Consider the following 24,667-nt stretch of genomic DNA (forward strand, 5'->3'; position numbering starts at 1 on the left):
TTACAGATTTAAACGTTCCTTAAGATCTCCCCTCTTCATCCAAGACAACCAGTCTCCTCCTAACCCCATCCTTGTCTCTTCTCTATCCTCACATCTTATGCTCTGTATTCTGTTCCATCCCTCGCTATACGTGGATTTATATTTCTTGCACGTCTCATATGTATCCTGTCTCTATATCTGTGTACTGTGCTCAGTTTGTGGAGCTTGGCCGGTCAGGGACAGCCAGCAGGTAAGCCGTACCTCTTCTCCCCGGGTGGCCACCTCGCTTTACTGTCAGACCTGGGGTAACTCTTCACAGCTGGAGTATCTGGTAATTTACCCAACAACCATCCAACTTACTGTCTTGGGCCGTTCTGTTCCATAAATTACACCTTTGCTATGGAGACTGACTTTGCGGATTTACTCCTCTTCTATCTGATCCATAGGGGATTTGTGTTACAGGAATTCCAGCACAAAACGATTATATTTATATTATTCTATATTTTTATTGAAGCTTAGCATATATGGATAAGGTATACAAGCCTTCTTACCATTATATACCAGATATGGAGTGATGGTGATTACAATCTAATATTGTTACATGATCCGCGATCAATTATTCTGCCTTACCAGCAGCTATATCTATATATCTATATATTTCCACTAGTAGATAAAAAACAATATAATTGCGCTAGTCCAATTGGTAATGTTCCAATCTAAAAGTCTGGTTTGCACATAAATGGTTTTATTCAAATAACAATATACAAGGACACAAAAATTCTATATTATAACTAATAAACATCAAAATAAAAACAAACACAAGGAATTTATCCTAATAATGAATTATTAGCTTCAATTACACTAATTTAAATGAAACATGTAACAGGAATCAATTGGAAACATAAAATCCTCCCCTGCTTGTCTGAATGGGACAATTCTGAAAAATATACCAACAATTGCAATTGGCACCGGTTCCTCAAAAGCCTTTTTGTTCTCCGTAATATGAGAATATATCCAGTTGAAATCCACATAGAAAGTGTCCCAATAATCTCCAGGCTGTAATATTGGCAGCAATACTGTACATGCTCCGTATAGGTTATCAGCAGGCAGAGGTTATCTCAGCCTAATATAACACAGTGAGACGCAGTCTTGTATATGAACACTATGTAATGGCGCTGGCAGGATTTGCATCATTAGGGCACGATCCTTGGGACAACAGCCGTAAGTGGAAGTAATAAAAAAAAAGATCCTCTGATGAACCCTCACACTGAAGGGAAACGCATTAGGACTGTGGGTTTATCTAATAATCGTCCTCTCCAAGCCTTCCTGCTAGAGCGGTCTCTTGCTGTGCTATATACGGATCTACTGTTTGGATTGATAATAATAATAATAATAATAATTCCATGCTACGTCCGCTCTCGGTGATTACATATGACTGGTATCACTCCGCCTATATAATGTGTGTGAGTATGCAGTGGAACTGTTGGATCTGAGCTATACTTTGCTGATTACATGTAAGAGCCGTGTATGCCAACAGCACACACAGGAACGGCACACGTAACTCAGTCCATATACCACACTCCAATTGCGTGCTGGCTCTCTACACCAATAGAGCCTACGTATTAGGACACCAGTATAGAACTCTAATGGAGGCAATTACAGCTTGTACAGCCTTTTTATTACTTCCACTTACGGCTGTTGTCCCAAGGATCGTGCCCTAATGATGCAAATCCTGCCAGCGCCATTACATAGTGTTCATATACAAGACTGCGTCTCACTGTGTTATATTAGGCTGAGATAACCTCTGCCTGCTGATAACCTATACGGAGCATGTACAGTATTGCTGCCAATATTACAGCCTGGAGATTATTGGGACACTTTCTATGTGGATTTAAACTGGATATATTCTCATATTACGGAGAACAAAAAGGCTTTTGAGGAACCGGTGCCAATTGCAATTGTTGGTATATTTTTCAGAATTGTCCCATTCAGACAAGCAGGAGAGGATTTTATGTTTCCAATTGATTCATGTTACATGTTTCATTTAAATTAGTGTAATTGAAGCTAATAATTCATTATTAGAAGGATTTAGTCCTTGTATTGTTTTTATTTTGATGTTATAGTTATTTATTAATTATAATAATATTGAATTTTTTTGTGTCCTTGTATATTGTTGTTTGAATAAAAATATTTATGTGCAAACCAGACTTTTAGATTGGAACATTTGGACTAGCGCAATTATATCATTTTTTTTTCTTATTTTCTCATTTACATTGGAGGGTGCAGATCCCTCTTTTAGTTGCAGTTGTCCATTTTTGGTTCTTTGTATTTCAATAATTAGATACTGTGATTAGGCGCCATCAGATTTGATCTTTTTGGTTTTTATATTTCCACTAGTGCTGTTCCACATTTTGTGGACGGTTTTTCGGTGTAATATAACAGGTTTACTTTGTACCTTTGCTATATTGTGCTTCCTGTGTGACTTGTAGGGACTCATGAAGGAGCCCGGGTGCTGTGTGAGAGCTATAAGCAAAGTTTGGCGTAGACCCAGTGTCCTCACACATAGTATAGATCTATGGAAGACGTACACAGAATACTATATACCATTAGTTACACAGTATGGGCGCATCCATGGGCGCGGCGGGCCTTGAGCAGCCATTGTTCACAAAGCCAGACTAACCCACATGCTTTTGGGAACTTTTATAAGGCATCACAATCAATATCCAGCCAACAGAATGGGGTTTAGAAGCTCAAATCGACTGTCTCTCATTATTCTATTCATTTGGGGATTTGGAGATCGATTTTGAGTTTGATTTCCATTCGATTTGCAAATCGAATGTTAGTGAATGAAGGCATCCGATATTCGACTATAGGAAAATATCAATGTTTTGCCTGTATTCGATTTTGAGGTTAATTCAGTTTTCTCTTTGATTTGACATTCGATTTTGGCTTTAGTAAATCTCCAATATCAAAACCATATGGCAAATCGAACAGAGGGCCTGATTCAGAGCCGCTCGTTCGCTCTGAGCAATGTTTGCACAACTGCGCATGTGTATTGGTCGTAATGCGGACGCGCAAACCAGTCATTGCGGTCGGAAATCGTGCACTCGCAAAACAGCGAGGGGCTGCTAATTTGATTGACACAATGTACCGTTTGTGGGTGGTAACAAGGGAAGGTGCTTGAACACGGGGGAGTGGAGATCCGAATGCAGGCGTGTTTGTGTTGCAGCCTTCTAGCTCCCATCCTAACCCACTACTACATGCTCCTTCCTCACTGTCTCCTCTGTGCCACGCCTGTATGCCTGCCCTACCCCTTTAGAATGTAAGCTCTCACAAGCAGGACCCTCTTCCTTCATGTGCTTCTCCTTCCCCTGCTTACACTATCTTTTTTTTTTTCATTTTTCTCAAAAAAAAATTTTTATTGTCATTCAAAGCATTGAACATCAAAAGTATAATCATGACTGAACATGGATTTACAGAGCTGGTTGAAAATTATAAATTGCACATATACAAAGAAATATTATCTGGACCTCTCAAAGCCGTATACAAATAACTATTATCATTTAGTATAATATGGTCGCAGTAGATCATATGGAATTTAGTATAATGTGATATATACATATTAGATCAAGTGGAATTAACCAACCTATAACCAACATATAGAAAAAAAAAAACAATATATTTGCATAAAAAAATACAATGAAAATTGATGGTTTTGTTCCAAACTGTGTCACATAGTTGTCCCCCTCCCTCTCGCCAAACACCCAAAAGAAATCCCTCAAAAAGGAAACAGATTACTTACAATATCGTAAGCAGGCCATACATCAGGACGATATCGTTATCGTGCCAACTAGTTGGCTAGTTGGAACGATATTTGGGCAGTGTGTGGGAGCAGACAATAACCAGGTTTGCTCCCACATGTCGAAAAATTTACAAAACCGATCTTTCCAACTAGTTGGTAAAAATCAAACTTGAGTTTTCCCAACTAATCGTTTTAGTGTAGGTTTCCAACTTTCCCCCCAACTGAATGATAAGAATGCACACACTGGCCGGTAGTACCCACCTACTCATGCCGGGCTGCTGCCCATCATCCCAGGATCAGTGTCAGACCATCAGTAATGGAGCATGAGTGGGATCGGCAGCAGCTGCGGGAGTCCATCACTGTCAGGCTGCTGCCCCTCTCATCCCAGGATTGGTGGCAGAGGTGGAGCGGGAGCCAGATCACAGGTGCATCCCCCACCCCTGGTGATCACAAGTCCCCTCTTCCCTCCCTGGGATCCGCAGAATAGGGGTGATGTGAACTTGATTTTAAATAGAAATGTTCTCATGTTCGGGACTTCTGACCGATCAAGTGAGTTTGATAGCTTAATTGACCTACTGTATACAATTGTTCATCCAAGATATCGACTACATCTTTTGCTCTCTTATGGGGGTGAGAATTGCTCAATATAATGTGTAATATCCTTGTAGACTACAGTACGTATATAGGGAACTGTGTTTTGGGGCTGTTGTTACAAAGAAAAGAGCAATAGGAAGTTACAGCTGCCACTCGTATTCTGAGTTTTGTATTATCTTGTAAATGAGTTTTACCATTTTATTACCTAATACTGTTATTACCCAATTTGTGTTTACAGTATAAGTGAAATGTAAATGTTTGTTATGAAATGAGTTTTGCCACCACTGGGACATTGACACGTTGTGGAGAAGGAAACTTTGTCATTTCCTTAATAAGCTCTTTATTAGGAGGGGTTTCTGCTTTTATAACTTTGGTACCCGGTAAGGACACTAGTCAGTGCCTCAGCGAGCGCTCGTCATGGACGTGATACCAGCAGGAAGATTCGTAGACACGAGTTCATCTAATTCTTACTCGCATACAACCCCCCCACCCCCACCCACAATCATCCCCCCGTAACCTCCCCTCCGCAATCATCCCCCCAGAGGCACCTTCAGTCTCCCCTGCCCGTACCCCCTCTCGTGATCACCTTGCCCACACGCAATCACTACCTCACACACCCCCCCGCGGTCACCCCCTTGAACAAGAAGTAATATTTTCACTTGAATTTACCTTCATGCTCTTGTTGGGAGATGGGGTCTGATAAGAGGGAAGAGCTGGTAGCAGCGTTATAACTTATGTTATCACACCACTCGCTGGTTTGGGTCCCTGACGCACACTGCGCATGCGTTACTTTAATCCTTATTTTATTTCATATATACCTGGTCCCGCTGTCCAGAAGTGACCCAAAGGTGACATTTTAACTATTTAAAATAATGGACATGCAACAAAAAAAAATGATTAAAGAAAAGTATTTAAATCATGCAGAAGCAGAACGTGTCCTCCTACGCCTGTGACATCACAGGCTGGAGAGACGTCGGCTGGTTGGGTGCGTGGGCCCAATTTTAGTTGGACAGATAAGTTGGATGGTTGAGGCGAGTTGGTGTGATGTGTGCCCGGCCTTACACTCATTGCAATGGTACCTAACACCTGGTGGCTGCCGCCCTGCAGCTTATGTGAGCATTACAATGATGGGTGCAGCGATGTGTATAAACCGTGTCCTTGTCCTGCATTGAATTGTACTGTATATACCGTGTCCTGCATTGTATTGTACTGTATATACCACGTCCTTGTCCTGCATTGTATTGTACTGTATAAAACGTGTCCTGTATTGTACTGTATATACCACGTCCTTGTCCTGCACTATATTGTACTGTATAAACAGTGTCCTTGTCCTGCATTGTATTGTACTGTATATACCACATCCTTGTCCTGCATTGTATTGTACTGTATATACCGTGTCCTGCATTGTATTGTACTGTATAAACAGTGTCCTTGTCCTGCATTGTATTGTACTGTATATACCACGTCCTTGCCCTGCATTGTATTGTACTGTATATACCACATCCTGTATTGTACTGTATAAACAGTGTCCTGCATTGTATTGTACTGTGTATATACCACGTCCTTGTCCTGCACTGTATTGTATTGTACTGTATAAACCATGTCCTTGTCCTGCATTGTATTGTATATACCACGTCCTGCAGTGTATTGTACTGTATATACCGTGTCCTGCATTGTACTGTATAAACCATGTCCTTGTCCTGCATTGTATTGTACTGTATATACCGTGTCCTGCATTGTATTGTACTGTATATACCGTGTCCTGCATTGTATTGTACTGTATATACCACATCCTGCATTGTATTGTACTGTATATACCACGTCCTGCATTGTATTGTACTATATAAACCGTGTTCTTGTCCTGCATTGTATTATACCGTGTATATATACAGCGTCCATGTCCTGCATTGTATTGTACTGTATATACCGTGTCCTGCATTGTACTGTATATACCGTGTCCTGTATTGTATTGTACTGTTTATATATACCGCGTCCTTGTTCTGCATTGTACTGTATATACCACGTCCTTGTCCTGCATTGTATTGTACTGTATATACCACGTCCTGCATTGTATTGTACTGTATATACCACATCCTGCATTGTATTGTACTGTATAAACCGTGTCCTTGTCCTGCATTGTATTATACTGTGTATATATACAGCGTCCTTGTCCTGCATTGTATTGTACTGTATATACCGTGTCCTGCATTGTATTGTACTGTATATACCGTGTCCTGTATTGTATTGTACTGTGTATATATACCGCCTCCTTGTTCTGCATTGTACTGTATATACCACATCCTGCATTGTATTGTACTGTATAAACCATGTCATTGTCCTGCATTGTATTGTACTGTATAAACCGTGTCCTGCATTGTATTGTACTGTATATACCGTGTCCTTGTCCTGCATTGTATTGTACTGTATATACCGTGTCCTTCATTGTATTGTACTGTATAAACCGCGTTCTTATCCTGCATTGTATTGTACTGTATATACCACATCCTGCATTGTATTGTACTGTATATACCGTGTCCTTGTCCTGCATTGTATTGTACTGTATATACCGTGTCCTTCATTGTATTGTACTGTATAAACCGTGTCCTTGTCCTGCATTGTATTGTACTGTATATACCACGTCCTTGTCCTGCATTGTATTGTACTGTATATACCACGTCCTGCATTGTATTGTACTGTATAAACCGTGTCCTGCATTGTATTGTACTGTGTATATACCACGTCCTTGTCCTGCACTGTATTGTACTGTATAAACCATGTCCTTGTCCTGCATTGTATTGTATATACCACGTCCTGCAGTGTATTGTACTGTATATACCGTGTCCTGCATTGTACTGTATAAACCATGTCCTTGTCCTGCATTGTATTGTACTGTATATACCGTGTCCTGCATTGTATTGTACTGTATATACCACGTCCTGCATTGTATTGTACTGTATAAACCACGTCCTGCATTGTATTGTACTGTATAAACAGTGTCCTTGTCCTGCATTGTATTATACTGTGTATATATACCGCGTCCTTGTCCTGCATTGTATTGTACTGTGTATACCACATCCTGCATTGTATTGTACTGTATATAGCGTGTCCTGCATTGTATTGTACTGTGTATATATACCGCGTCCTTGTCCTGCATTGTATTGTACTGTATATACCACATCCTGCATTGTATTGTACTGTATATAGCGTGTCCTGCATTGTATTGTACTGCATATACCACGTCCTGCATTGTATTGTACTGTATAAACCGTGTCCTTGTCCTGCATTGTATTATACTGTGTATATATACTGCGTCCTTGTCCTGCATTGTATTGTACTGTATATACCACATCCTGCATTGTATTGTACTGTATATACCATGTCCTTGTCCTGCATTGTATTGTACTGTGTATATATACCGCGTCCTTGTCCTGCATTGTATTGTACTGTATATACCGTGTCCTGCATTGTATTGTACTGTATATACCGTGTCCTGTATTGTACTGTGTATATATACCGCGTCCTTGTCCTGCATTGTATTGTACTGTATATACCGTGTCCTGCATTGTATTGTACTGTATATACCGTGTCCTGTATTGTACTGTGTATATATACCGCGTCCTTGTTCTGCATTGTAATGTATATACCACATCCTGCATTGTATTGTACTGTATAAACCGTGTCCTTGTCCTGCATTGTATTGTACTGTATATACCGTGTCCTGCATTGTATTGTACTGTATAAACCGTGTCCTTGTCCTGCATTGTATTGTACTGTATATACCACATCCTGCATTGTATTGTACTGTGTATATACCGTGTCCTGCATTGTATTGTACTGTATAAACCGTGTCCTTGTCCTGCATTGTATTGTACTGTATAAACCGTGTCCTTGTCCTGCATTGTATTGTACTGTGTGTAATTGTGTATATATACCGCGTCCTTGTCCTGCATTGTATATACCACATCCTGCATTGTATTGTACTGTATATACCGTGTCCTGCATTGTATTGTACTGTATATACCACGTCCTGCATCATATTGTACTGTATAAACCGTGTCCTTGTCCTGCATTGTATTGTACTGTATATACCGTGTCCTGCATTGTATTGTACTGTTTATATACCGTGTCCTTGTCCTGCATTGTATTGTACTGTATATACCGTGTCCTGCATTGTATTGTACTGTATAAACCGCGTCCTGCATCGTATTGTACTGTATAAACCGTGTCCTTGTCCTGCATTGTATTGTACGGTGTATATATACCGCGTCCTTGTCCTGCAAGGACACACGCACGGCACACGCAAGCCCCATAGCGAGTGAGAAATTCACTCGCTCCGGGGCTCTCTACAAACGGGGTGGCTGTCGATGTTGTTCGACAGCTCGCTCCGTTTTGTGGGTGGGGGGGTGGCTGGAAAAACTGAGGTGTTTCTGAAGGAACGCCTGCCGTTTGTGGGCGTCCGCACTGACATCGCCAGTGATGTTAGTAGTGAGCTTCCTGCTCTATTAGAGCCGGAAGCTCACTGGGGCTTGCGGCAGATGAGATCCTACCACAAGGGTCTCATCGCAAGCCTGATGGTCGTGACCATAGCGGCCATCGCCTGGCCGCTCGCAAAAGCTTTGCGAGCGGCTCAGAATGAGGTCCCATGTCTCAGGGACCATATGGTAACGCCTGTTCCACAAGAATTATACTGTTCACTGTCCAGCATCACAGGATACTGGCATCCGGCACTGCACGTTTCTTGTGAGTTATACATGGTGGCACACACTGGCACCCAGCATTGCATGTTCTTTCCGAGTAATACATGATGGTCCAGACTGGCACCCCAGCACTGCACATTCCTTCTGAGTTATACACGGTGGCACAGACTGGCACCCCGGCACTGCACATTCCTTCTGAGTTATACACGGTGGCACAGACTGGCACCCCGGCACTGCACATTCCTTCTGAGTTATACACGGTGGCACAGACTGGCACCCCGGCACTGCACATTCCTTCTGAGTTATACACTGTGGCACAGCTCACATTGTATAGTTTGACTTGGCTCCTATGTTTGAAGTATCTTCTCACAGCTCCTGTAATTACAACCCGATGGAAACAGTCACTTCACAGCCACATAACCAATAACAAAGCTACGTACTGATCCAGTATACTCACCTAAATTATTAAAACTTAATAAAAACTAGCTGGTATAACCAGCGCTGCCCGGGTTGAAGACTGGAGCACGGATGACAATGATGTTGATTTGGTGCTGGCTCACCAGCTGTAATCACTGGCAGGCAGTCATGAAGAGACAGCATCGCCGGTCGCAATGCAGTCAGAGGTCGCCGACCAACGCACCAGATTCAAATTGTGCCAGCGCTGTGTGGTCATGTCTGCCGGTGCGCCAGCTGTAATTATCTGGTGGCCCAGCCCCAAATCCACACCTGCTGGCTGCTGATGGCACACATGGAGGGTGAGAGGCTGCTAGAGGGATGCAGGGAATTGAGTTTTTGGGGGTATAATGTGTAAGAGGCACTACTATTGTGTGGAATAATGTGTTATATGGGGCACTACTACTATGTGGCATAGTCTATTAAAGGGCATTACTGTGTGGTATAATGTGTTAGGGGTATTCTTGTGTAGTGTAAGGAGCATTACTGCTTCATGGCATAATGTGTATAAGGGGTACTACTGTGTGGGGGCAATTGTATGTGGGGTTTTTTTCCTCAAGTTTGCCCAGACTATAAAACTATACTTTTGTATCTTGCTCACAGGTTTTTGGCAGACTGACAATTTCCACTGAAGCCAGTCCGGACCCTGCGTTTTTAGGGATTGTGTGGCAGTCGGACAGACAGGCTTTCTCTCTTATTATATTGAATACTTCACACCCTTTTCACATTATTTTAGTATCACCTAAATGTATTAGAGAACTTTTAGAATAAAACTACTACTCCATATTCTGAAACTGGCATATTTGTTGAATGCACATCACATTTGCCATAGCTATCATGGGAAATGCAATCTTTTCCGATTTACTAAAGTTACATTGTAAAATAGCAGAGGGAGCCTCTCAAAATGAATGCCATCTTCAGATGGCTGTAGCAAATAAGCTCAGAATAATCGCCAGAAATTTATATTTCTTGAACTATGTGTAATGAAGCAGCTGCATTTGATGTCCTTTACTTGACCTGGGTTTTAGGCCAGAGGGGCTGACGGATATGCTGCAGTTTATGATGGGTAAACCCATTGAAACCAGCCACACCAGGAGGAGGGGTTGATAGCAATCTATGTCATAAGATAAGACACAGTTATATAAACATTCCTCAAATCGCAAGAATTGACATAGATCGTGATCAACCCCTCTTCCTAGTGTGGCTGGCTTCAAAGGGTTTACCAGTCGTAAACCACAGCGTATCCATCAGCCCCTCTGGACCAAACACAGGTCAATTAAAGGACATCAAACGCAGCTGCTTCATTACATAAAGTTCTAGAAATATCATTTCTGGTGATTATTCTGAGCCTATTCGCTACTATTGCGTTATAGAGGCTTCCCTCCATTCAGCAGGTGCAAGCGGTGTACTGTGCCCGTCAGAGAAGGAGATCCCTCCCCCATCCTCCTACAATGCTCTGCAATGAACACAGGCACAGCAGAACCAATGACAGTGAGTGATGAGTGAACTGCGCAGAGATCTGCCCAGCAGCTCACCCAATCCCTCACACAGCAGATCGGGAGACCTGACTGCATGCAGAAAGGCGGCTGCATGAAAAAATAGAAAATAAATAAAAAATAGCTGACCTGCACCCAGGGATCGGTGGGCTCTTACTGTGACTCCATTGGCTGAGCTGAGGTGCAGTGAAAGTCCCCACTGACATATCAGCTGACTGTGTCACAGAAGGAGCTCGCCCATCCCTGGGTGCAGCTATTTTTTATTTATTTTCTACTTCAAAGATTTTTTTTTTTCTGTCTGCAGCCAATGTCCTCTCTGACACTGGGGCTCATTCAGCAGTGCACGCCGAATGATCGGGAATCTGCACATGCGCAGAATGGGTCCTGTATGATCATATGCAGAATGTCAGTGATTGACAGTATGCTGCTGTTTCTGGGTGGGGAGGGGGCAGCATTAATTTTATCACATTAATTCTCAGCGCCAGTTACACCAAGACTCATCCTCAGCTCTAGTTACCTCCAGACCTCAGTACCCTCAGACTCATCCTCAGCACCCTGAGACTCATCCTCAGCTCTAGTTACCTCCAGACTTATCCTCAGCACCCTCACTCATCCTCAGCTCTAGTTACCTCCAGACTCATCCTCAGCACCCTCACTCATCCTCAGCTCTAGTTACCTCCAGACTCATCCTCAGCACCCTCAGCTCTAGTTAGCTCCAGATTCATCCTCAGCTCTAGTTACCTCCAGACTCATCCTCAGCACCCTCAGACTCATCCTCAGCTCTAGTTACCTCCAGACCTCAGACTCATCCTCAGCACCCTCAGACATCCTCAGCTCTGGTTACCTCCAGACTCCTCCTCAGCACCCTCAGACTCCTCCTCAGCTCTAGTTACCTCCAGACTCCTCCTCAGCTCTAGTTACCTCCAGTCTCATCCTCAGCTCTAGTTACCTCCAGACTCATCCTCAGCACCCTCAAGTCTCATCCTCAGCTCTAGTTACCTCCAGACTCATCCTCAGCACACTCACTCATCCTCCGCTCTAGTTACCTCCAGACTCATCCTCAGCACCCTCACTCATCCTCAGCTCTAGTTACCTCCAGACTCATCCTCAGCTCTAGTTACCTCCAGACTCATCCTCAGCACCCACAGACTCATCCTCAGCACCCTCAGACTCATCCTCAGCTCTAGTTACCTCCAGACTCCTCCTCAGCACCCATTACCAAAACACTTGTTCTCAGAGTCGTTGCACTCAAACTAATCTTTAGCGCCCTCAGACTTGTTTTCAGCACCGGTTGCCCTCAGATTTGCTCTCTGCACCAGTTACCCTCACGTACACCCTCAGCAGCAGTTGCCCTCAGATTTGCCATCATGCACACCCTCAGCACCAGTTGCCCTCAGCACCAATTACCCTCACGAACACAGTCAGCACCAGTTACCCTCAGACTCTTCCTCAGTGCCAGTTGCCCTCAGATTTGCCCTCAGCTTCAGTTACCCTCATGCACACCCTTAGCAGCAGTTGCCCTCAGACTTCTCTCGGCACCAGTTACAGACAGACTTTTACTCAGTGCCAGTTGACCCCACACTCTGCACCAGTTGCTCCCAGAGTCGTCCTCAGCGCCAGTTACCCACAGACTTGTTCGCAGTCCCAGTTACCCTCTCTCACACATTCAGCACCAGTTACATTCAGAATCATCCTCAGCCCCAGTTACCCCACATACCTGTCACCAGCACCAGTTCCCCCTCAGACTCACCTTCAGTACTAGTGAGCCTCAGCTACCTCTGTGATGAGGAGCAGCTGCTGGAGTTCCTGTTGCAGCCTCAGCTCTAGAACCTCCACTAGGACTATTCTCCGCAAACTCTCCTGATGAATTCCCATCCTCTGCAGCAAACTATCGGTGAGTCTGAGAAGAGCTCGTCCTGGGAACAGAAACCAAACATCGGCATTTAATCGGACGTCTGGCATCAGTAATCAGAAGTCACATATAGGAATTAAACTCCATGGGGAGCTCAGATAACAGGAGAGAGCAGGAAACAGGTGGAGACGTCTGAGTTTCGGAGGCATAGTACAGGGGCAGCATGCGGAATCTACTTACTGGGGGGGGGATTTCTCATTTGTGACAGCGCCCCAACATAGAGTTATCTTATATCTAATGACCGGTCTCTTTCAGCAGCCACTTAGGGGGGATTCGGGTCTCAGTACTTCATGACCAGAAACATTGCAAGATTTCCCCATGGAGGTTTGTAGTAACATTAGCAACATTGGGTTACTGTAATCTCAAGGATGTGTTATAACATCATGACCGCACATTTCTGAGAATTATTATTATCCTTTCTTTATATGGCGCCACAAGGGGCCTGCATCTCCTTTCAACGTACATAGTCCCCGTCCTGGTTAGGTCACCAGAGGGCCTAACATGGTACCATGCAGAGTAAATGCCGGGCGATCCACTACTATGTCCCACCACCTCCTTCTGAGACAGACAAGAGTAATAGAGTGCGGCACCACCTGGTGGAGAACTGTATGTCCAGTAATACCGTATAGGAACAGTACGGTTGTTGTAGACTTTGAGGCTTGTTTAGTGCTAAAGACATGCAATAATTTGCCGTACTAATGTTAAGGCGCATGTGAGAAAAATCGTACTTGTATCTATTTGTGGAGCAGACATGACGCATGCAACGCAAAATGTCTGCGCTGATCGTGATGACGGCTACTTCAACAAGTGGATGGACAGAGGCGGTGTGACCATAGAGAAAGGTGTAACAGAACAAGAACCACATTTATTTCCAACCACGCTTTGCGGCCACACCGGCGTTCGTGCTGCGCAACTCAGGATCAGCCCCATGATATTGCGTCCTGCCCGCACGTTGTGCTATTTATCCTTTAACATGATCAGTGCTGAAAATCCCAGAGGAGAGTTTATGGAAACATTGGTCGCATTGCAGGAAACCGGTAACCTTACGCCCAGTATATGATTGGGCTTAGTCTGAGACCAGGGGGGGCACATTGCAGAAGCCCTTTACTGTGTGGTGCTGGTGCCCACTGACGGGATTTGTAGCCAACACACAGGCTGATAGGGGTATTAATTACTGAGCTCACAGGCAGTATGACAGGGACCGCTAACATGGTGCCCGGCTGTGACAGGTGATGCAAACAAAATGGCTACAGTGCTAATTTGCTGTTAAACTGTTCAGAGTACTTTTACGTACAGTATATATTAGTGATTGTATTAATATCGTTAGAATGTTTTTCTATTAATTTAGCTACGCAGTTTGATATTAATATTCAACTATGTTAGCCAAATGTTCTACGGTTTTATTAGAAGGTGCCCTTTGATATGATTCTCAATGGAATATGAGTTAGTTACATATTTTGACTAGTTGTATCTAAGATTGTGTGATATTCTTTGCTTAAAGCAGGGGTGGGGAATCTTTTCTTTCTGCCGAGGGCCATTCTGATATATATAACATTATATGCGGGCCAGTGCAGGCCACGCCCCCTCCATGTAATGTCACACAGGGACGGGGCCACAATCACCAGTAATTACAGCAATGCCCGGAGCATACTGTGGAAGCTCCAGGGAGCTGTAAGGGCAGAGGTGTGACTGTCTGAAACGTCCTAAGGACGCTCCACGCCTGAGGTTCCCCACCCGTGGCTTAGAGCAATGAGCCTTGAACATATAAAATGTCACTGTCACTTGTTAGAATAATATGCCAATAACTATATTTGAGCCAATGCTGCCCCTATTGTTAATATTTATATAATATTATAAACTATAAAGCATATAGCATCCGGTCTTTGTTAAGAGCCCTATAATTGGGTGTGGAGCCTTATTTCCTGAGCCCAGACTGACTGCAGAAAGTGCTGGGACGCTGTACCCATCCGGCCCATTGTGTAGGGTGAGGCTCCCGGAGGTGATTGTGCTGTATTTGAATATAATCAGGATTCATTGAAAAGCGAAGTACAAATAAATTTTAATTGTGTCACTCAAATCACTCTGTTGTTGTACTACAGAACCTTCCGTTTCCACCGAAAAAACCAGTATATGACATAGCGCCCGGTATATGACATGGCGCATGGCATAGGACATGGCGCCCATTCTCTCCTGTTGTTTAAGTCAGCACTTTAGAGCATGTGTTCTCCATGCACTGGCTCCTCAGATGATCGTACTTATTATGTAACGTCTGTGGGGATTATTTATCAGTCACACTATGTGCTCTCCATGCACCGGCTCCTCAGATGTATGTACTTATTATGTAACGTCTGTGGGGATTATTTATCAGTCACACTATGTGCTCTCCATGCACCGGCTCCTCAGATGTATGTACTTATTATGTAACGTCTGTGGGGATTATATATCAGTCACACTATGTGCTCTCCATGCACCGGCTCCTCACATGTATGTACTTATTATGTAACGTCTGTGGGGATTATATATCAGTCACACTGTGATCTCCATGCACCGGCTCCTCAGATGTATGTACTTATTATGTAACGTCTGTGGGGATTATATATCAGTCTCACTGTGTGATCTCCATGCACCGGCTCCTCAGATGTACGTACTTATTATGTAACGTCTGTGGGGATTATATATCAGTCACACTATGTGATCTCCATGCACCGGCTCCTCAGATGTACGTACTTATTATGTAACGTCTGTGGGGATTATTTATCAGTCACACTATGTGCTCTCCATGCACCGGCTCCTCAGATGTATGTACTTATTATGTAACGTCTGTGGGGATTATATATCAGTCACACTATGTGCTCTCCATGCACCGGCTCCTCAGATGTACGTACTTATTATGTAACGTCTGTGGGGATTATATATCAGTCACACTATGTGATCTCCATGCACCGGCTCCTCAGATGTATGTACTTATTATGTAACGTCTGTGGGGATTATTTATCAGTCACACTATGTGCTCTCCATGCACCGGCTCCTCAGATGTATGTACTTATTATGTAACGTCTGTGGGGATTATTTATCAGTCACACTATGTGCTCTCCATGCACCGGCTCCTCAGATGTATGTACTTATTATGTAACGTCTGTGGGGATTATATATCAGTCACACTATGTGCTCTCCATGCACCGGCTCCTCAGATGTACGTACTTATTATGTAACGTCTGTGGGGATTATATATCAGTCACACTGTGTGATCTCCATGCACCGGCTCCTCAGATGTATGTACTTATTATGTAACGTCTGTGGGGATTATATATCAGTCACGCTATGTGCTCTCCATGCACCGGCTCCTCAGATGTATGTACTTATTATGTAACGTCTGTGGGGATTATATATCAGTCACACTATGTGCTCTCCATGCACCGGCTCCTCAGATGTACGTACTTATTATGTAACGTCTGTGGGGATTATATATCAGTCACACTATGTGCTCTCCATGCACCGGCTCCTCAGATGTATGTACTTATTATGTAACGTCTGTGGGGATTATATATCAGTCACACTATGTGTTCTCCATGCACCGGCTCCTCAGATGTATGTACTTATTATGTAACGTCTGTGGGGATTATATATCAGTCACACTATGTGCTCTCCATGCACCGGCTCCTCAGATGTACGTACTTATTATGTAACGTCTGTGGGGATTATATATCAGTCACACTATGTGATCTCCATGCACCGGCTCCTCAGATGTATGTACTTATTATGTAACGTCTGTGGGGATTATATATCAGTCACACTGTGTGATCTCCATGCACCGGCTCCTCAGATGTATGTACTTATTATGTAACGTCTGTGGGGATTATTTATCAGTCACACTGTGTTCTCCATGCACCGGCTCCTCAGATGTATGTACTTATTATGTAACGTCTGTGGGGATTATTTATCAGTCACACTATGTGCTCTCCATGCACCGGCTCCTCAGATGTATGTACTTATTATGTAACATCTGTGGGGATTATATATCAGTCACACTATGTGATCTCCATGCACCGGCTCCTCAGATGTATGTACTTATATAATCCCCACAGACGTTACATAATAAGTACATACATCTGAGGAGCCGGTGCATGGAGATCACATAGTGTGACTGATATATAATCCCCACAGATGTTACATAATAAGTACGTACATCTGAGGAGCCGGTGCATGGAGATCACAGTGTGACTGATATTATGTAACGTCTGTGGGGATTATATATCAGTCACACTGTGATCTCCATGCACCGGCTCCTCAGATGTACGTACTTATTATGTAACGTCTGTGGGGATTATTTATCAGTCACACTATGTGCTCTCCATGCACCGGCTCCTCAGATGTATGTACTTATTATGTAACGTCTGTGGGGATTATATATCAGTCACACTATGTGCTCTCCATGCACCGGCTCCTCAGATGTATGTACTTATTATGTAACGTCTGTGGGGATTATATATCAGTCTCACTGTGTGATCTCCATGCACCGGCTCCTCAGATGTATGTACTTATTATGTAACGTCTGTGGGGATTATATATCAGTCACACTATGTGATCTCCATGCACCGGCTCCTCAGATGTAAATACTTATTATGTAACGTCTGTGGGGATTATATAAGTATTTACATCTGAGGAGCCGGTGCATGGAGATCACATAGTGTGACTGATATATAATCCCCACAGACGTTACATAATAAGTACATACATCTGAGGAGCCGGTGCATGGAGATCACATAGTGTGACTGATAAATAATCCCCACAGACGTTACATAATAAGTACGTACATCTGAGGAGCCGGTGCATGGAGATCACATAGTGTGACTGATATATAATCCCCACAGACGTTACATAATAAGTACATTCATCTGAGGAGCCGGTGCATGGAGATCACATAGTGTGACTGATAAATAATCCCCACAGACGTTACATAATAAGTACGTACATCTGAGGAGCCGGTGCATGGAGATCACATAGTGTGACTGATATATAATCCCCACAGACGTTACATAATAAGTACGTACATCTGAGGAGCCGGTGCATGGAGATCACATAGTGTGACTGATATATAATCCCCACAGACGTTACATAATAAGTACATACATCTGAGGAGCCGGTGCATGGAGATCACATAGTGTGACTGATATATAATCCCCACAGACGTTACATAATAAGTACATTCATCTGAGGAGCCGGTGCATGGAGATCACATAGTGTGACTGATATATAATCCCCACAGACGTTACATAATAAGTACGTACATCTGAGGAGCCGGTGCATGGAGAGCACATAGTGTGACTGATATATAATCCCCACAGACGTTACATAATATCAGTCACACTATGTGCTCTCCATGCACCGGCTCCTCAGATGTATGTACTTATTATGTAACGTCTGTGGGGATTATTTATCAGTCACACTATGTGATCTCCATGCACCGGCTCCTCAGATGTACGTACTTATTATGTAACGTCTGTGGGGATTATATATCAGTCACACTATGTGATCTCCATGCACCGGCTCCTCAGATGTATGTACTTATTATGTAACGTCTGTGGGGATTATATATCAGTCACACTATGTGCTCTCCATGCACCGGCTCCTCAGATGTAAATACTTATTATGTAACATCTGTGGGGATTATATATCAGTCACACTATGTGATCTCCATGCATCGGCTCCTCAGATGTACGTACTTATTATGTAACATCTGTGGGGATTATATATCAGTCACACTATGTGATCTCCATGCACCGGCTCCTCAGATGATCGTACTTATTATGTAACGTCTGTGGGGATTATATATCAGTCACACTATGTGATCTCCATGCACCGGCTCCTCAGATGTACGTACTTATTATGTAACGTCTGTGGGGATTATATATCAGTCACACTATGTGATCTCCATGCACCGGCTCCTCAGATGTACGTACTTATTATGTAACGTCTGTGGGGATTATATATCAGTCACACTATGTGATCTCCATGCACCGGCTCCTCAGATGTACGTACTTATTATGTAACATCTGTGGGGATTATATATCAGTCACACTATGTGATCTCCATGCACCGGCTCCTCAGATGTACGTACTTATTATGTAACGTCTGTGGGGATTATATATCAGTCACACTATGTGATCTCCATGCACCGGCTCCTCAGATGTACGTACTTATTATGTAACGTCTGTGGGGATTATATATCAGTCACACTATGTGATCTCCATGCACCGGCTCCTCAGATGTATGTACTTATTATGTAACGTCTGTGGGGATTATTTATCAGTCACACTGTGTGATCTCCATGCACCGGCTCCTCAGATGTATGTAACGTCTGTGGGGATTATATATCAGTCACACTATGTGCTCTCCATGCACCGGCTCCTCACATGTACGTACTTATTATGTAACGTCTGTGGGAATTATTTATCAGTCACACTGTGTGTTCTCCATGCACCGGCTCCTCAGATGTATGTACTTATTATGTAACGTCTGTGGGGATTATATATCAGTCACACTATGTGCTCTCCATGCACCGGCTCCTCACATGTACGTACTTATTATGTAACGTCTGTTACATAGAGCAGGGGCCTCTTGCTGTGTGTGCGCAGCCCCTCCCCCCTCTTTTCAGCGCAGTTAACGAGTACACTATGTGCCAGCACCTACTGTGCATGTGCAGGTCTTCAGGAACATGGTAGCCGCGGTAGATTTCCCCTCCAGTGATTTATCTACTGCACTTTTGCAGAGCTTCCAGAAAATGGTGGCCACAATTTCCTAGTGATTTCTGTGCCCTCATGCCATAGCGGTAAGTATAATATATAGGTGCATGGCGTGTGCCCTCTGGACCCACTATAGCTACTGTATGCCCCAATCATCATATCTCTGTGTCTGCCGTGCCCCATGATTGTGTGATATAAAGATAAATTGAAGTAAGGCTGGAATGCGCATAGCTAATGGGTAATGTGATGGGGCGCTATGGACATCGGAAGCCGATGTTTAGCAGATGTCATTGTGCCCGGCTTGTGGAAACGGTTTCTCCATGCGTTGCCGGTAGCTCGCAGTAGTGGCTCCTTCCGATGCTCATCCAACATAAACCCAGCAGCAGACACAGACATAAGATGGATAATTCTGCCACCATCGGTCACATATTAATTTGGTAGAACTATAATAGTTTCAAATCCTTTTGCAACAAATAAAAACTTTCTATTTCACACAGTAAGGCCGGCCATACACTAAGATTTTTTTTTTATAGAATGTGTACGATTTCGATCGATAGTAACGAGTGATCGTACATATCGTATGTTGGTTTGGTGTACATACGATGGCGATGCGCGTTCCCGCAGTCATATAATTGGATCACCTCTCGCACCAGAAAACCGTACGAGGGCGACCTGTCATGTCATGATGGTTTTTCCCTATATTGCAATGTAGAATATATAGAAATGTTATGATGAGATTCAGTGTTAGTATAGTTGTGTGAGGTGCAGCTGTGTCTCATTTGTTGAATGGTCTCAGACCCAGAAAGAAATAAGGCCTACCCTTTTCCTCTCCAAAGTAAATAGATGGATCCCTGTTGCATCAGTCATTTTGTTTAATCTAAAAGTATATTATATAATGTATTACAAAGTATATACAGATTAGTGTTTATTTCTATGTAGCTGTGATTAACGGTGGAGATTAGGATAAATTAGAAATGAGGCAGCCATGTTTTTTAGAGGTTCAGCAGTAGAAATGCTTGTGTGAGAGTCTCTAATAATTTATAGTGTTTATTTAAAACATACTGTGCGATTTATCAGAAAAAGCCATTTTCCTTCATACAAATATCATGAGATTAAGCCAGCATTATACTGGGCGAGCAGTTACAAGACAGCAGCAGCTGAAAGGTCCCAGAATAGGATACTAGGGCCCTCATTCAGAGCCGTACGCTCTGAATGAGGGCCGCCCTCCATAAAAATGGAGCGTCCTCCTGGACGCTCGTATAGCTGTGGGTCACCACCCACAGCCTATACGAGCGTGCAGTTAGATGGCCGCGATGGTCATGACCATCGCGACCATCGAAACTGCGAGCGGGAGCCTGCGGTTGAGGTTTTCAACCGCAGGCCCCGGAGTGATTTTGGCTCTACCAGAGCCAAAATCACGCCCACTGACATCACTAGTGATGTCAGTGGGCCGGCTTCTGACGGGAGGCGTTCCCGTGGGAACGCCCCCGTCAGGAAGGCATGCCCACCAAAGGTGGCATGCTGTCAATCAACATCGACAGCACGCCCCCTTTGATCAGACACAACGAGCGAAGGACTTTCCTTCGCTCGTCGCGCATGTGCACGACGGAGCTCCCTCCGTCGTGCGCATGCTCAGTGCAGAACATCGACCCACTTGCGAGCGGACAGCCGCTCGCGAGTGGGTCTGAATCAGGGCCTAAGTCTGGACACTGTGGAAAAAAAAAGACAAACTGAAGACGCATTGACACATACTATGTACTTGTTAAACCAATCATATGTATTCTTTTCTGTCAAACCATTTTTGGCAAATGTTTGTGACAGCAGTTTTCTGAACTTATAAAAGACAGCTCAAAGGGGATCTACCTCTGAGAGCTGAGTGGATACATCACAGTGTGTGCTGAGTTTTCCTCATCTCCCCAGCCGGCTGGAAGGAAAATTAAGAACAGGAGTAGTGTTTCTCATACCGTGATCCAGGGGTAGGAAGCCTCATCACCCTAACACTTGTAGCGTGTGCAAAACAGCAGACAACAAATCTGTTTTTATAAACAAAAAGATTTAAAATCAAGATAGCCTTGGCCCATATGAAGCAAGAATTAGTAGCTACAGGGGAACAGAACAAGTAGATGACATATTATATGTTGGTTAAGACATATAACCAATTAGTGTCTAGCATGTACGGATATTAAACAAATTAATATCCCCCCTTTGGGTTAACTGGAAGTATAGTATAAAGCTCATGAGAGAAAGAGGGAGGGGGCAGTCGGAGGACAAGGGAGAGAGGGAGCACATTGAGGGTCTGAAGGGGGTGCTGGGCGCGGTTGCCGTGCGGTATGTATGAAATTGGCTGACTGGCACTAGGTGTCCCAAATTTATTTGCAAGTATTCCTACTGCTGCTACAATAACCTAAGTGTTATAACTCTGCACTGGCAAAATACATGTATGAGACTGCTGTCTAAAAGTAAAAGCATTGTCATTAATTTTAGAATCTGTATTTGTGTGAATTATTTAATTATCCTTTATAACGAGTAAGGAGTAACCCTGGAACTCACCGCGTTATCAGTAGTGTAAGTGTGATTTTCTAGATGTTAAGGAAGAATATTGTAACTTGTGATTTGCTGATTGTGACCCATTGTGAAATGTTATCTGTAACTTTAGGTGAGACCACACTTCTGTCACCCTGTGCCCCTATAGTCCCTCCTTACCTCTCTGTCACCCCGTGCCCCTATAGTCCCTCCTTACCTCTCTGTCACCCCGTGCCCCTATAGTCCCTCCTTACCTCTGTCACCCCGTGCCCCTATAGTCCCTCCTTACCTCTCTGTCACCCCGTGCCCCTATAGTCCCTCCTTACCTCTCTGTCACCCCGTGCCCCTATAGTCCCTCCTTACCTCTCTGTCACCCCGTGCCCCTATAGTCCCTCCTTACCTCTGTCACCCCGTGCCCCTATAGTCCCTCCTTACCTCTCTGTCACCCCGTGCCCCTATAGTCCCTCCTTACCTCTGTCAACAGAAAAAAAAACTAAAGCACTCGCTCAAATCTGGCAGGATTAGGTGACACCACACTGCACCAATACCATATACATGTCAGGGTATCACAGAGGTGCAATCTCCGAAGGTGGAACTTAATACCCACAGCCGCGTATTAGTATAGCAGCCGGGGGGGCGTCTCAGTAGGAAGACAATCGGCCGCAGAATTAGCATGAAGACGCAGTCACAGCTGTAATGGCACCCACCTTGGAACTTTTATCTAACTATTTGTCCAGAGTGCGTACATGCGTACATGCGTACGTACGTACGTACATACATACATACATACATACATGACACATCTGGTCTTCAGTTTGTTGGTGACATTTAGGAATTGTACAATGGACACAAAATGCATAAAGGACTAACACTATACAACACAAGCAAGGTCACACACAGGCTGGATGAGGAGGGGCGTTCCACAGCCTAAACCCTATTGTCCTCACATTCTCAGCTCCCCACACCCACCACTGGAGTAACCAGGGATCCGGATGAATGAGAGGTGTCCTGGAAGATGGCAGCCATGTAGGCCGCAGGTCACATGGGCAATGCGCCAGTCAGACCAGGGCTGGGGTGGTATCTGTGCAGATGAATCTATCACAGGGAGCAGCGAGGTTTGGGTAAGGAACGCCTGCAGTAGTCCCAGGATTATCAGTATTTGGTGGCACAACAGCTCAGGGCCGTGGACAACAATGGGAGCGGAGTGTGAAATAAAAGTGGGAAGGGGACAACGCTGGATAAAATAATACAGGGAAGAATAGAGGGCTGGGGGGTAAATCAATAGTCCCACCTGATATATCATGGGTGTACGCTGCTTGGAGCAAACCAGCTGTGTTCTGCAGAGGACCATACTGCAACCAGGAGCAAACGTCTTGTACAGTCCACTCACTCACCGGCTTCTCCCAGATGTCCTCATCCTCTGAGAGCTGTGACACCAAGCCCTGGGGAGAGGGACAATGCTCACACAAGGCAAAAAAGGGCTAACAATGAGTCACAGTGATCCTATGGGTAATGTGCTACGTTATGGGAAAGATGCCATACTCCGGCAGCAGGATAGGGTGACTGTGCCTACACCATACTGCTCTCCTCTCATCTATTGGGGCTCATTCTGAGGGGGGGAGCAAAGCAAGAAAAGACCCAGTAACTGTGCCCCTGGGTAACACCGTGCTGCACTGCAGGAGGCAGATGTACAATGTGCAGAGAGTTAGATGTGGGAGCAGTGCAGTGACGTGTAGAAGCAGGAGCCTGCTTCTTTTGCAAGAGTTTGCATTGTTGCTGTCCAATGACGCCCATGTATTTTATGTAGTAGGCACCCAGGGACCCATACAAAATATCTGAAATGTTACTAGATGCAGACTGAGAATCAGGCCCTGAGTGCTTAGGGACTTATTCATGATTTTAATTATCAGGATTAGTTTCGGACCCAGATAATTAACATTCGAACTCGCCGCGGAATCTGTCCAGAGCGGAGACAGCTTATGCTGTTACTCATGCGCACAAGAGCCCAGATGCCCGTCAGAAGGAGCCGGACAGGGACGGAGGGATCTTTGCAACCTGGACCTCCTTCCCATAGGGAAGGAGTGTGTTGCGAGCCCGGAACAGAGCATTAGCCATCTGAAGATGGCGAATGCTCCAGCAGTCAATCTCCGAAAATATATTTTCAGAGCTTGATGAATTATGTCCCCATACCAGTGTATGGGGACAGTGGACCATTCCGCCAGAGGAAGGTAAGCAGGAGATATCTGTGATACTAGTGTATGGGGCCAGTGGACCATTCCGCCAGAGAAAGGTAAGCAGGAGATATCTGTGATACTAGTGTATGGGGACAGTGGACCATTCCGGGAGAGAAAGGTAAGCAGGAGATATCTGTGATACTAGTGTATGGGGACAGCGGCCATTCCGGGAGAGAAAGGTAAGCAGGAGATATCTGTGATACTAGTGTATGGGGACAGCGTCCATTCCGGGAG

General features: G+C 44.2%; 1 protein-coding gene across 2 annotated transcripts in view; it reads right to left on the reverse strand.

Annotated features, from left to right (window-relative positions):
- Positions 1 to 4,984: 4,984 nt before the first annotated feature.
- The window catches only part of LOC148481860 (sterile alpha motif domain-containing protein 12-like), a 35,858-nt gene continuing 16,175 nt past the window's right edge, over positions 4,985 to 24,667 (reverse strand). For both annotated transcript variants that reach the window (XM_088452907.1, XM_088452906.1), the window contains exons 3-5: positions 23,491 to 23,641; positions 12,772 to 12,937; positions 4,985 to 9,447 (exon numbers count right to left, since the gene is read on the reverse strand). In XM_088452907.1, coding sequence (XP_088309033.1) covers positions 12,780 to 12,937; positions 23,491 to 23,641 — 309 coding nt within the window. In that variant the 3' untranslated portion in view covers positions 4,985 to 9,447; positions 12,772 to 12,779. The remainder of the gene's footprint in view (positions 9,448 to 12,771; positions 12,938 to 23,490; positions 23,642 to 24,667) is intronic.

The sequence above is a fragment of the Taudactylus pleione genome, unplaced genomic scaffold (genome assembly GCF_031769625.1).
Source record: "Taudactylus pleione unplaced genomic scaffold, aTauple2 ptg000558l, whole genome shotgun sequence".
NCBI lineage: Eukaryota > Metazoa > Chordata > Amphibia > Anura > Myobatrachidae > Taudactylus > Taudactylus pleione.